Here is a 12,802-nt window from a genome sequence, read left to right as displayed (position 1 = left end):
TGCAAGTACATTTTATATATATTACACATACACATACATGGATATATAAACATGTGTAAATACAAGGAAAGTAGTTTTGTGAGTTATGAACAAGCTAAAATCTGAGGACACTAAGGCAAAAAACAATGCCTGCTCTCCAGGAGTTCACAGTCTAAAATGAGAGACAACATGCCAACATCTGTGTACAAACAGAATACATCCTGGATAAATTGGAAATAACCTCAGAGAGAAGGCTCTAGAATTGAGGGGGTTTTCTGGCAGAAGATGGCTCTCCAGCTGAGACTGAAGGGAAGCCAGGAAGGAGATGCAGGAAAATTTCCAGGTCAAGGGGACAACTTGTGAAAGTGCCAGGGGTAGGCAGATGGAGTATGTCATGTGCAAGGAAGGGCAAGAAGGCCAGCGTCCATGGATCCCAGAATATTTAGATAAGTGTAAAATATGTATTCTGTATTTTTTGTGTGTGTCACTAATGGTGTTTGAGTATTGTGTCCCAACTCCAGTTTCCCCACAAACCTTGCGGTTTTTTTGTTGCTTTCTGGGAACATACATGGTGTGACATAGAAGAACTGACATTTTGTTAATCACTGAGGAAGGAGTTCCGTTAAGTTACTATCCAAAGTGTTTGTCCCTGGATGCAAGGCAGCAGTGTGTAGCTGGAAATCAGGGAGGCAGCTGTGGAATTCTAGGAGCCTGGAAGAGGGTCTGGGACTGGATGGAACGGATCCTCAGGAAGGGCATCAGTGGAGCACATTAGGGCTATGATGCACTTTATCATTATTAACTCATTTGATCCTCACAACAACCATGGGAGGTGGAGGCTATCAATTTTATCCCCATTTTGCAGATGGAGAAACTGAAACAATAAGAGGTTAAGTGACTTACCCAGGGTCACACACCTAGTAAGGGCCTGAGGCTGCATTCGAACTCAGGTCTTCCTGACTCAGGTCTAGAGAGCTCTATCTGCTGCACCAAGAGGCCGTAGGAAGTCTTCCAGGGCAAGGAAGCTAAATGACTGCGGTGCAGGGTAGGTGACCAGAAAGAGGGAGGAGGGCAGAATCCTGATGGGAGAACTAGGAAAGGCTTCAAGCAGCAGATGTTTTTGACCAGGTTTCTTGAAGCAAACCAGGGATTCCAAGAGTTGTATACTAGAGACAGCTAATTAAATACTTAGATTTTCTTATTACCAACAAGTTTACATCATGTTTGCCCCTTCAGGCAAAGAGGTAGAATCATATCTGTACTGCATACAGAATCACAAAATAGTCTATCTAGAAGATTCATCAGATGGTGAATCCACAGAGTAATTTAGATACTATGACTTAGAACTGGAAAGAACCTTAGAAACCACCTAGTCCAATCTCTTCTTTTTACCCATGGGGAAACTGAGGCTCAGAAAAATGAAGTGTCTTTTCTTTATACAGAAAGAATCAAAGAAAAAATTGCTGAATGCATGAAATGTATAATCTTTTTGTACCATCGTATTAGTATCTTCAGGGACATCTTAAAATAAAACCCAGTAATACATCCGTATAAAACATGTAGAAGTGGGTTTTTTAAAATATACAATAATACTGTTTTGCTTAATATATGGTGGTTCTAAAAAAGAAAAAACTTTATAGCTGCAAACATTTTTACCAAAATCTCCAATAAACTTCTTATCTTTGTAATACAAATGGACAAACAGAAGAAAAGAGGTTAAGATTTTTCTAGAAACACAAAAACCACAGCTGAGAAAGTAGAAATGATATCAAAGTGTCATTATAAATATTATATCTACTTGGAGTTCTACCTGTATCTGTTTTTTTCATTCCCATTCTAAATCGTATCTGCTTTCCACACAACAGCTTGGAAAGATATGTAACATTCCAGTGTTGGGCTGGCCAATCAAAAACCATGTTGCAGAAGACTGCCGGTTGCTGCAGAGACATTATAATTTCTTTTGCTTTCTCTGGAGTAAAAGGTTTGATGAGTTCACCTAGAGAAACAAATAACTTAAGGTTAATAAATATGTAAAATTATCATTTCCCCAAAGATGGAAAAGGCAAATTAGACTTTAGACTACTATGAATTTTTCTACTGAACTGCAACTGCAATAATAAACAGATGGTGGAGCTGTCCTACTATTCTGGAAAGCAATTTGGAATTACGTTAACAAAGTGACCAAAATATCCCTACCCTCTCGTCTAAAGGTCCAGGGTCTTCATCTACACCCCAGGGAGGTCAAAGACAGAAGGGAAAGATCCTTTATATAACAAAGTATTGATAAAAGCACTTTCTGTGATATGAAAGAACTGGAAAAAGAATGGTTAAAGAAACTATAGTATAGACATGTACTGGAATACTACCACACTTGTAAAAAATGATGAATATGAGGAATGAAGAAAAGCATGGAAGACTGCTAGGAACTGATGCGGAGTAAAGGCAGTCAGTAAGCACTTATTAAATGTACTGTGTTACACTGTGCTAAGTGCTGGGGATATGAAGAAAGGTAATGGTTCCTGTTCTCACAGAACTTACACTCTAATAGGAAAGACAACATGCAAATAATTAGTAAGAAGAACCAGGAAAATAATAAGCATGGCTACAATGATGTAAATAGCAAGAATAAAATAAAATGAATGCTGTGTGATTATAATGACAAAAATGGGTTTTGGAGAAGAGTGGAAAAACTGCAAGAGGTGGCGGGACTGCAGGTGAGGAATCCTGAACAGACTGTCCCACCGGTTAATGGACTATTTCTACTGAACCTCTCCCCTGATACCTCCTTTTAAAATCTTTCTTATAAGGGATGGCTCATTGAGTAAGGAGTTGGGTAGGATATATTCACAAAGGAATATGACGTGAAAACAAAGCTGCCAATAAAAATGAAAATTTCAAATTGCAATTGATTTTATTCTTTTATTATTCTACACACAAGTGTTGGTGTCCTTCACAGAATCTAGTTGGATACTTAAGATATTTGTTGAACTATTTTTTTCTTCTATATTAAAGGCTTTTACGTTTGGCAAGTATTTATGATTTTCAATATACCAAACATATCTTAGATTCAATTACACAAATAAAAGCCTATTTAATAACGTAACAATCTTTCAAAATTGGGGAAAGTTAAAATTTTATACTTAGTGACCTTAATATGTGAGTATTTAAGAAGTACAAATGGAAATCTGCTCTTTGTATCTGCTGTTCTGCCTAGTTTTAACTCCATAGAACAAGATGCCACTTCCATGATAATCTCATTTCTAAACTCACCACCAAGTAGATAACTGAAGCCTTGATGGACACCACCTTCCCCTCAGCCTCCTCTACCCTGAGGCTGATGGGCTGGAGGATGGAATACTAAATTTCTTCCAATGCCTTCCTTTACAGAGGGCAGAAACAGGACTCAGCTCACTCCACTTTACATCTGCTGTTTGGCTTGGTTTCAAATCTAGGGAATAAAGTTGTCCCCTTTCCTGCCTCCCTTTCTGTGCTGTCTCCCAGCTTCACAGGGTAAATTGCTTGAGGGCAAGGGCTGTCTTTCTTTTTATTAACTTTATTCCCAGTGCTTAGCACAGTGCTTGACACATAGTAGGTACTGAGAAAAGTTTATTGGATTGGATATCACCTTATAACAATGCAGACTGGTGAACATGGTAAAAAAAATAACACCACCACTGGGTTTGGAGTTAGGAAGACCAATTCAAATACTCCTCAAAAACTTACTGTAACTCTGGGCAAGTTGCTTAACCTCTCTCAGCCTCAGTTTCCTTATGTATTAAATGAGAAGCCTCGACTCAATGACTTCTAGATCTAAATCTATGATCCTATGAGTCAGAAGTAACACAACTTGATAATCATATTTGTGATAAATTCAACTTTTCCTTATTATGATTAACAGCATAAGGAGAAAAGATAATTTAAAATTTTCAGCTTCAAACATTTAGAAGACAAAACCTATACCCAAGTGTAGTGTAGTGAGAAGAGGATAAAGACTAGAAGACAGGACCTTAACTGTTCTACTCTCTAATATCCTTGAAAAATCTGGAATCTGCAGGCACAATTCTAAGTATTTAAAAGAATTTACAAATGGTTCTTGCATGTTCTTCATTTATACATCTTTCTTTTATTATTGAATTTCCCTCATATAAAATGGAAAAAAATTTTTTAAAAAATGAAACAAATGACTAAAAAAAAGCTATTGTGGTTTAAAGATAATACTTTCCTTCCTGCTGTGGTTTAAATAGAATGCTGCCTTTTAATAATTTTTTTGAAACAACTCCTTTTATATGAAAATATCTGGAATGTAGGGACTTGTACTCATTCTACTCTGAGACAATGGACAATTCTAATCGTCAAAAAGCCTTTCCTTTTATTAAGGCTAAATCTCTCTGCAACTTGCACCCACCCCTCATAGGTCTGCCATTCAGAACAGACATCTAAACCTTTTCCCACATGATAGCCCTTCAAATACACAAAGAAAAGCAAGATAGTAAGATCAGTAAGGCAATAATAACAACATAGATGATAACTGTCAAAAATGTCTATGTGGTTCTATATTGCAAAGTATAGAAGATTCTGCACATAGAAGGTAGAAGTAAACTGTTTATTCAGACATCAGAGAACTATATCCCATAAGCCATCTATCCAATCCAACACAGTAGCAAAGCATTCGATACATAATATCAAAACATGGAGCCTCGCCATCCCAAAACCTCTCCAACCCCCTGCTGAGGTCTTTCCAAAGACAAACTCACAGTACAGGTATCACAGTCTGTTCTGCTATCAGAGGTCGACTTTACCTCAGCTCTATCACAATGGCCATTAACAGCCATAACAGCTCACCCACTCTAGTGCTCTCTCTTCTTTCTCTCTCTCTCTCCCCATTTCCTGTGACATAATATCCTTTTCCTCTCCGTACGCTCCTCCCACCACACGTGACTCAGGCGTCCTGGACATAAGCAGGTCACATGGCCTATTCATGGGTGGGAAAGATCTTGAAATCTAAATTGGTATTACAGTGCACACTGTGTAGAAGGAAGTGGTATGTGACCCATCTTCCTACCTTTTGAAGAGTTGATCATACACCTTAAGACCATTACATTAAACTAGTTTTTTAAATGTTTTGAATTTAAGTTTAAAAATTAAAATTTAACTATTATGGGTAAAAAAAATAAGGTTGGAATAAGATGTCAAATAGGTATTCCCTTAGCTCTCTCTTTTACCTCTTTTCAAGGCTCCCTAATGGGAAATCAAAAAGTGAAGGTTTCCCTGCCTTATTTCCTTAATAACAAGATCTTCTGGATCCCCTTAGAATTCCTCTATCAATTGAACTCAAGGATCCATGTGAAAGTTGTGGCTATAGCACCAAAATACTTGAAAATAGGATTTTATTTATTTGATGACATTAGCAAATAATCACTGAGTACCTATTCCATTAAAGAACAAACATTTGTTAGAAGAATAAATTCAACAGATATTTATCACATTATGTGTCTAGAACTGTACATAAAGAATTATAACAAGGTCCCTAAAGGAGAAAGCTGGAAATTCAAGACTACGGTTTGAGAAAGAAATTAAGGCTTGAAAAATCATAGTGCTTGTTATCCCAAGAGTGGTAGAAAAGGCTGAAAATAGAAATGTTTCATATCCATATGGATTATATTAAGGAAATCTGGAGATGTTTGGAATTATATCCTCTAGTTTTTGAGCTTATATCTCAGAAACATGAGGAATGTGGCAGCTTGTTAAAAAAACTTTCTTTTTTTTTGTTAAATTGAAAATATTAAGAAGTAACATTTTCTCCAGTCTAAAAGCCTCTTTGGATTTTCCTTTTAGAAAGCAAGTAGAGAAGCAGCTAGATGGCATGGTGGGTAGAGCACCACCCGTGAGTCAGAGGACATGAGTTCAAACGAAGCCTCGGACATTTACTAGCTGTGTGACCCTGGGCAAATCACTTAACTCCACCTGACTCCCCCCCACCCCCAAGAAGTAAGCCAAACTAAAGCCAAGGCTTTTCTGATAACCATCCTAACTCTGGTCTAGTTTAGATCTAGTTAGCCTTCCACTCTACAAGAAGTGACTGGACTCTTGACTCATCTACAAGCAATCTCTTCTTTCCCCATTCTTGAAGTAAGCGCCTGCTACAATTCACCCTAAGAAAGAATGACACTGATTTGAGAGTATGGACCCATTTTTAATCCTAAAGTAATGGGGGAATGATTACTGTTTTGGAACTCAAAAGTGTATTTTAACATATTATGATCTTCTTAAGATTTCCATAAATGTTATTTCATATCATCTTGGGGTAGATACACAACAGAGGGTATGAGGAATTGTGCCAGTTTGGACATCTCTGTAAGCTACAAATGGCCTGGATATTAATGTTAAAATAAAATTGTTTCTGGAAGATTTGTCCAGAGTACAGAATTAATATTTTTCCTTCCACAAGAGTGACCCTGATGTAACTCTAAGAAACAGATTGACTACTAATGGGAATCACAGGCCTGACTTAGCATTGCATTTTATGTTTTAAAGCAGGTATCAAACTCAAATAGAAAAGAACTCCTGTTGATCACGTATTAACTTGGAAAACTACAAATTGATATTATCTATGAGGTACTGTATCTTTATTTTGTTAAACATTCCCAAATTACATATTAATCTGGACCCAAATTTGACACCTCTGCAAAGTACTATATTTGTGACACAAATGCCTAACAATTTATTTCCATGACTTTAAAAGGAGGCAAAGAAAAAGGATGAACTGGCACCCCCTTGAGTTGTTTTTTCTCTTACCGTTTAGCTCAAGTATTAGAGAAAATTGCCCAGTGGTTTAGAATGGCCATAAAATAATTATCTCATTTGCAGAATTTATTTACATGTAGTAGTATCCGCATGCAAATAGACAAATGGCCACCAGAGGGCAGTAACAGCTACGTAAAGATGTGTCACTAGAATGTAAACTCCTTGAGGGAACCCATGGTTTTCTCTTCATTTCTGACTTTGTTAACCTAGCACAATCACATAGCAGGCCCTTAAAAAATGCTTGTTGATTGACTGACAGAATGGGTGGGCTCACTGCTCACCATATAATGCCATACAGCTAAAAAGAACAGTAGCAGCCAATAAGGAGCCAACTGGAATCAGGAAGACCTGGGTTCCATTCTGCTTCAGATTAATAGATTTAACAGCAATGCAGCCCTGGGCAAATTACTTTAATCTCTCACATTTTCCTCACCTCCAAAATGTAGATAATAATAAGGTTGTTCTGAGGGTCAAATTAGATGTGTTAGAATTGGAAGGAAACTCAGAGAACACGTTCAATTCTGATTACATCTCATTGCACAACTTAAAAAACTTCAAAGGTACCCCATTACCCACTAAATGAAGTCCAAATACTTTAGAATGACATTCAAGATCAGCCACAAGATGGCTCCAAAATAACTTTGCCAACCTTATCTCAGTCTATTCCCTCCCTCCCTAAGCCAAACCCTGTTCTCTATGCAAGGTCCAGTGTTTCTCGACTTAGTTGCCCAAGCTAGTTCTTATACCAGGAATAACCTCACACTAATCTTCACTCTTCACTTACTGAATTTCTACCCAGCCTTCAAAACCTAGTTCAAACGCCACCTTCTCTATGAAGTCTTTGTTGTTTCAATTCTCATCACAGATTTAGCTTTCCTTCTTCACAGCTTGCCTACACCTCTATACTTTTTCTATGCAAACTTAACCATACTTTAGCTATTTGTATATGGTGTCTTATCACCAATACTGACTGGTCTTTTGGAATTTAACAGGTGGTTTAAAAAAAAAAAAAAGGAGAGAGAGATTTTTGTTTTCAAAAGTTGATCATATATCAGCGGAACAAAACCATGGTATTTTTTTACCACACAGTAAAACAAGCATATTTACAGAAATCATGCCCATAAGTAAAATAATGAAATCAGCTGCTTGTGGGATAATTTGTTTTTCAATAGTTTAATCAGCAATGTACTGCTTCATTAAATTAATGAAACCGAAATTTTCTATAAAACAGAATTCAATACTATGTAGCATTAATTCAATAGCCCTGGATATAACATCAGGTTATCCCATGCCAGGAAATTAGCTCATAGTTTTAAAAAAAAAAACAACTCTGAAGCAACATCAATAGCCTTTAAAAGAAAGGAAACTACATTAAGATCTAAAGTGGTGCAGTATTTTCCTTTTAGGTGATTTGGAAACTGCTTTAAAAACCCAGAACAACAGTGTATATGCTATCACAATAGTCCTTTCTCTCTTAAGTGCTGTGTTTATTCAGCCAATTTTCCACAGCCTCAGTTACAATGTCTTCAACTTCTGGGACAGAGACATCATTTGAAAGTTTCTCCTTTTTTCCTGTAACTTTTTTGTTACTGCAAAATGCAAGGCAATTTGAAGCCTGGTGTTGTACTTTTCTATATTTTATGTTCTTGCTTCTGTTAATACCTGGGCTAGATTTACACCCAAGGATTAGAGTTTATAAGTCAACAAACACTGAGAGCTCACAATGGACCAGTTATTGTGCTTAGAGTAGTAAAAATAAACATGAAAATAGTTAAGTACAGTTTACCAAGTTTCCTGAATATTGTCATGACAAAAGCAAAATACCTGAAACCAAAAGTGATTCCATATTTCTCATACCAGATACAATTCTACAGGAAAAGCCATACAATAGTTATGAAAGAGAAAATTATAGCTTTCATAAAGCCCAACGATACCTGCTATTTGTGTGATACTTTACAATTTTAAATTGTTTTTCCATTCATTTCTTTGTTTTTCAAAACAACTCTGAAAGGCAGTCAGTAGAGGAGTTACTATTCCACAGATAACATGGAAAAAACTGAGATACAGAATGGTTATGTGACTTGCCAAGTTCATATAGCTAACGAAGAGGTAGAGACTAGACTAGGAACCAAATTGCTTACTTCTTGTTCATTTAGTATTGATTCAATAAACATTAAGGTCATAACTACGCACAATGTAGGACACTGGATGCTGGACAAGGAGGAGAAAGTCACAGTCCTTAATGCATTCAGATCATACAAATTAGAATAAGTATTTAAGAAGGGCAAATAATGAAATGTGAACAAATGTGAAAGAGAAATCACTTCTAGCTTCACAAGTTGGGGGGAAAGGCATCAGGGAAGTTACATGTTAAGATGTTACATGTTAGAGTAAGTGGCCTCAAAAAACTGCTAGGGGTACATGAATTCTGGATCTGATTTATATGAATTTATAAATAACATATTTATATAAATTTTACTTTACTTACTTTGCATACAAGGCAAAAAACTATTTCTTTTCTGACTGGACCTGTGATTTCAGGCTTAAAGGGTAGTGGCATTGGCACAGAGGTAGGAGAGCACTGACATCCTGGGGAAGTAAATAATCCAGTTAGGATGGAGGACTCAAGGAAAAGCAACAGTGTGAGACAAGGCTGGTAAATACCAGTTACCTACATATGGAAATTTTTTTATTGGGAAATTGTTTATAGTATCCAAGTTCCAGAAGGTGCCCATCAGCTGGTGAATGGCTGAACTGTGGTATAATAAATGTAATGGAATATTATATCATGGGAAATGACAAATATGGAGAATTCTGAGAAACTGGGGAAAATTTGTATAAATTAATGTAAAGTGAAGCAAGTAGAACCAGAGTAAGAATTTATACAAAAACTACAAGAATGTAAAGAAAATCAATGGTGAAAGGTTTCAGGACCCTGACACTTACATGTTTCCCCTCTTTCAGTAGAAAAGTAGTGACTATCGGTGTGACAGGAAATATTTTCAGGTACAGCCAATCAGTACACTGATTAGCTTTGATTGATTACACTTATATATTACACAGGATTCTTTTTTTGAGAGGTAATAGTCATTGAGAAATGGCAGTGACATAAAAGTGAAAAAAGAATTAATAAAACATAAAAAAATAGGTCAGCCAGGATCTTAAGCAACATACTACAAGAAAGTTCAGGCGAATATTATACCTAAAGAATGGTAACACCATTTTTGAAAAATTAGTAGAAAATAAAGTAGGTACCTTACACATGGTTAGGGGAAGAATTCTTACCAAATAGGAGATAGAAATGATCATAAAAAATAGACAACTTTGATTATATAAAATTCAAAGGCTCTTTGCAAGTACAAAATCACTGCAACAGAATTAACAAGTGGGAAGAATCTTTATATGAAATATCTCTAAGAGTCTGATAGCCAAAATATACAGAGAATTGATCATCTTTCTGAAAATAAATGCTTCTTGTCTTTTTTATAGCACCAAAAATTCCCCTCAGTATCATTCCTCTCTCCCTGAAAACTTTCCCAATATGACATTTTTAAAGAAACAAAAGAGACTGAAAAAAACTGAAAATAAGTGCAAATATACCAGACCCATGGATCACCATCACACCTCAGCAGAGGGGCAGGTTTGGGGTTTAATTTCCTCCTCTTGGAGAAGCTTTTCCCTCTGAGTTTTCTTGACATGACTACTGTTTCCTGATTTTCCTCCTGTTTTGTTGTGCTTGTCCTTCGTTTTCAAAGAGAACCATGACATCCGGAAAATGATGACACAATTTGATGACTTTGATCTGAGTGAGGGATGTATTTTGATGGCTGGAAGCTCCCCAGTTAACTTGGGATTTACTGACTAGATCCTGCCTTTCTTTCTCTCTTCTCACAGACCAAACCTTCAACCCATTTCACTCTGAAGCTCATAGATTGATAAATTGGACCACAATAGATCCCTGCCTAAGCTCCATTTAAGGGCTATATTTTGGGCCCTCCTGGCTCAGAGTGAATGTCAATGGTAACTGTTTCTCTTTTGACCAGCAACCCTGAGGGTCTTCCCCTCCAGTTAGGTTTCTTTTTTTCTTTTTTCTAATTAAAGGGGCCATCCCTTGACTCACTTCTTACAGAGGCCTATTCACTGAATGGGCATTACCTCACTCAAAGTGAGAACCTGAAACGGCCTTAGCCTAAAAGGGCCAGAGTCTCCCATTACATTGCACCCGTTTCTTGTCAATATTCTTTGCTTGATCATCATCCATATCATGCCCCAATTGTAGGTGTTCCCCAAGGCTCTGTCTCCACTCACTTGGTACCTCCATCAGCTCCCATGCGTTTAATTATTATTTCTATGCAGATGACTCAAATCTACATATCCAGTCCCAGTCTCTCCCTTGGAATTCAGAACTGCATCACCAATTGCTTATTGGATATTTCAAACTAGATGTCCCAGGAATAACTCAAATTCAACATATCCAAAACAAAACTCATTATCTTTGCCCCCCAAGGTCACCCTTTTCCCAAACTTCTCCTTGTTTCTACTGGAAAATATCACCATTTCTCCAATCTCCCAAGTTCATAACCTTAGAATTATTCTTGGCTCCTCACTCTCCTTTGCCTCACATATCCAATCAGTTGTCAAATTTTAGTAGCCTTGCCACTGAACCTAATTTACTGGAAAGCTCTTATATTTGTTTCTTCTGGAGGGTCTTTCCAGCAGCTAGAATAGCTTTCTTTTCTATAAAGCTACAACTGCTTTCCTGACCCCTTTTTGTTACTGAGCTGTAGAATGTACGAAGAGGTAGCTACAAAACAACAAAAACCACTACCTTACAATGGCATAGCATTTTTAGCTTTTCAAAGGACTTTCATACATATTCCCTTTTTGAAATTCTCATAGCAAAGGTTAATTTAAGGCAGGTTCATTAACCTCTGTAAGGCATATCAGGAAACTGAGGTCAAGAGGATAAGTGACTTATTTGGGCAACATCATTCAGCTGTAGAACTAAGACTATATTATTAACTCTTGATTTCTATCCTGGTACTCATATTACACGTACCCTATGAAGATGAACCAGATCAGTGATTCTCGAAGTATGGAATGGGAATCTCTCAGTGTCCAACTCTTCCAAGGGAGTCTGAGAAGTCAAAACTATTTTAAAAATACTAAGATGCCTCAATTTCTAATTTTGAAAATATAGATATGTGACATATAAACTATGTGAACAAAAGCTCTTCAGGGGTACTCAATTTGTAAGAGTGTAAAGAGTTCATATGAGCACAAAGTTTGAGAATTGCTGGAGCATGATCATCTTATGCTCTTCATTCTTTTTTAGTTCAGAGTGCAGAACTAGAATAATTTATGACAGTAATATTATAAGGAAAATCATCTTTGAAAGACTTTACAACTTTGATCAAAGCAATGACCAACCATGTCTCCAGAGGACCAATAATGAAGCCTGCTACCTGCTTACTTCCTAAGAGAGGTAATGGACTTAAAATGAAGAATGAGACATAAATGTTTAGATATGGGAATTTGTTTCCTTGAATGTGTACATATTATGAGCCTTTTTCTTCAAAACTGTTCAACTGAAGGAGAAATGAAGAGAGAATAAATGCTTTGTTAATCAGAAAAAAAAAAAATATAAAAAATAAATCTTGTGTCCTAAACACTAATACTAAATACTTAATTACAACAATAGTATTTTGTATAGTGCTTTAAGGCCTGCCAAGCACTTTCTTCAGGACAATTCTGCAAGATAAGCGGCATAACTCATATTATCCCCATTGTACAGAAATTATGGAAACTAAAGCTCAAAGAGGCCAAGGGAATTGCCTACAGGTCCACAGCTAATACCACAGTCGATAACAACATCTAACCCGAGAGTTAGGTAAGAATCTTTATAATGAGAAGATTCAGGCCTAAGCCCAGGCTCTAGAACTTACTGGGATGATTACAAACAAGTTGCTGCCTCTCTTGGCTTCATCTATCAAATGTGGTGAGAATGTTTTGTTTTTGT

The 12,802-nt window shown here is 36.7% G+C and overlaps 1 protein-coding gene across 3 annotated transcripts in view; it reads right to left on the bottom strand.

The window, feature by feature from the left end:
- HSPBAP1 (HSPB1 associated protein 1) overlaps nucleotides 1-12,802 on the bottom strand; it is a 52,120-nt gene that overhangs the window by 33,729 nt on the left and 5,589 nt on the right. For all 3 annotated transcript variants that reach the window (XM_036745996.1, XM_036745995.1, XM_036745998.1), the window contains exon 2: nucleotides 1,790-1,975. In XM_036745996.1, the coding sequence (XP_036601891.1) occupies nucleotides 1,790-1,975 (186 nt within the window). The remainder of the gene's footprint in view (nucleotides 1-1,789; nucleotides 1,976-12,802) is intronic.

Source organism: Trichosurus vulpecula, chromosome 2, assembly GCF_011100635.1.
Source record: "Trichosurus vulpecula isolate mTriVul1 chromosome 2, mTriVul1.pri, whole genome shotgun sequence".
Classification (NCBI taxonomy): domain Eukaryota; kingdom Metazoa; phylum Chordata; class Mammalia; order Diprotodontia; family Phalangeridae; genus Trichosurus; species Trichosurus vulpecula.
The sequence above is the reverse complement of the archived record's forward strand: the minus strand, read 5'-3'. Positions and strand labels throughout refer to the sequence as shown.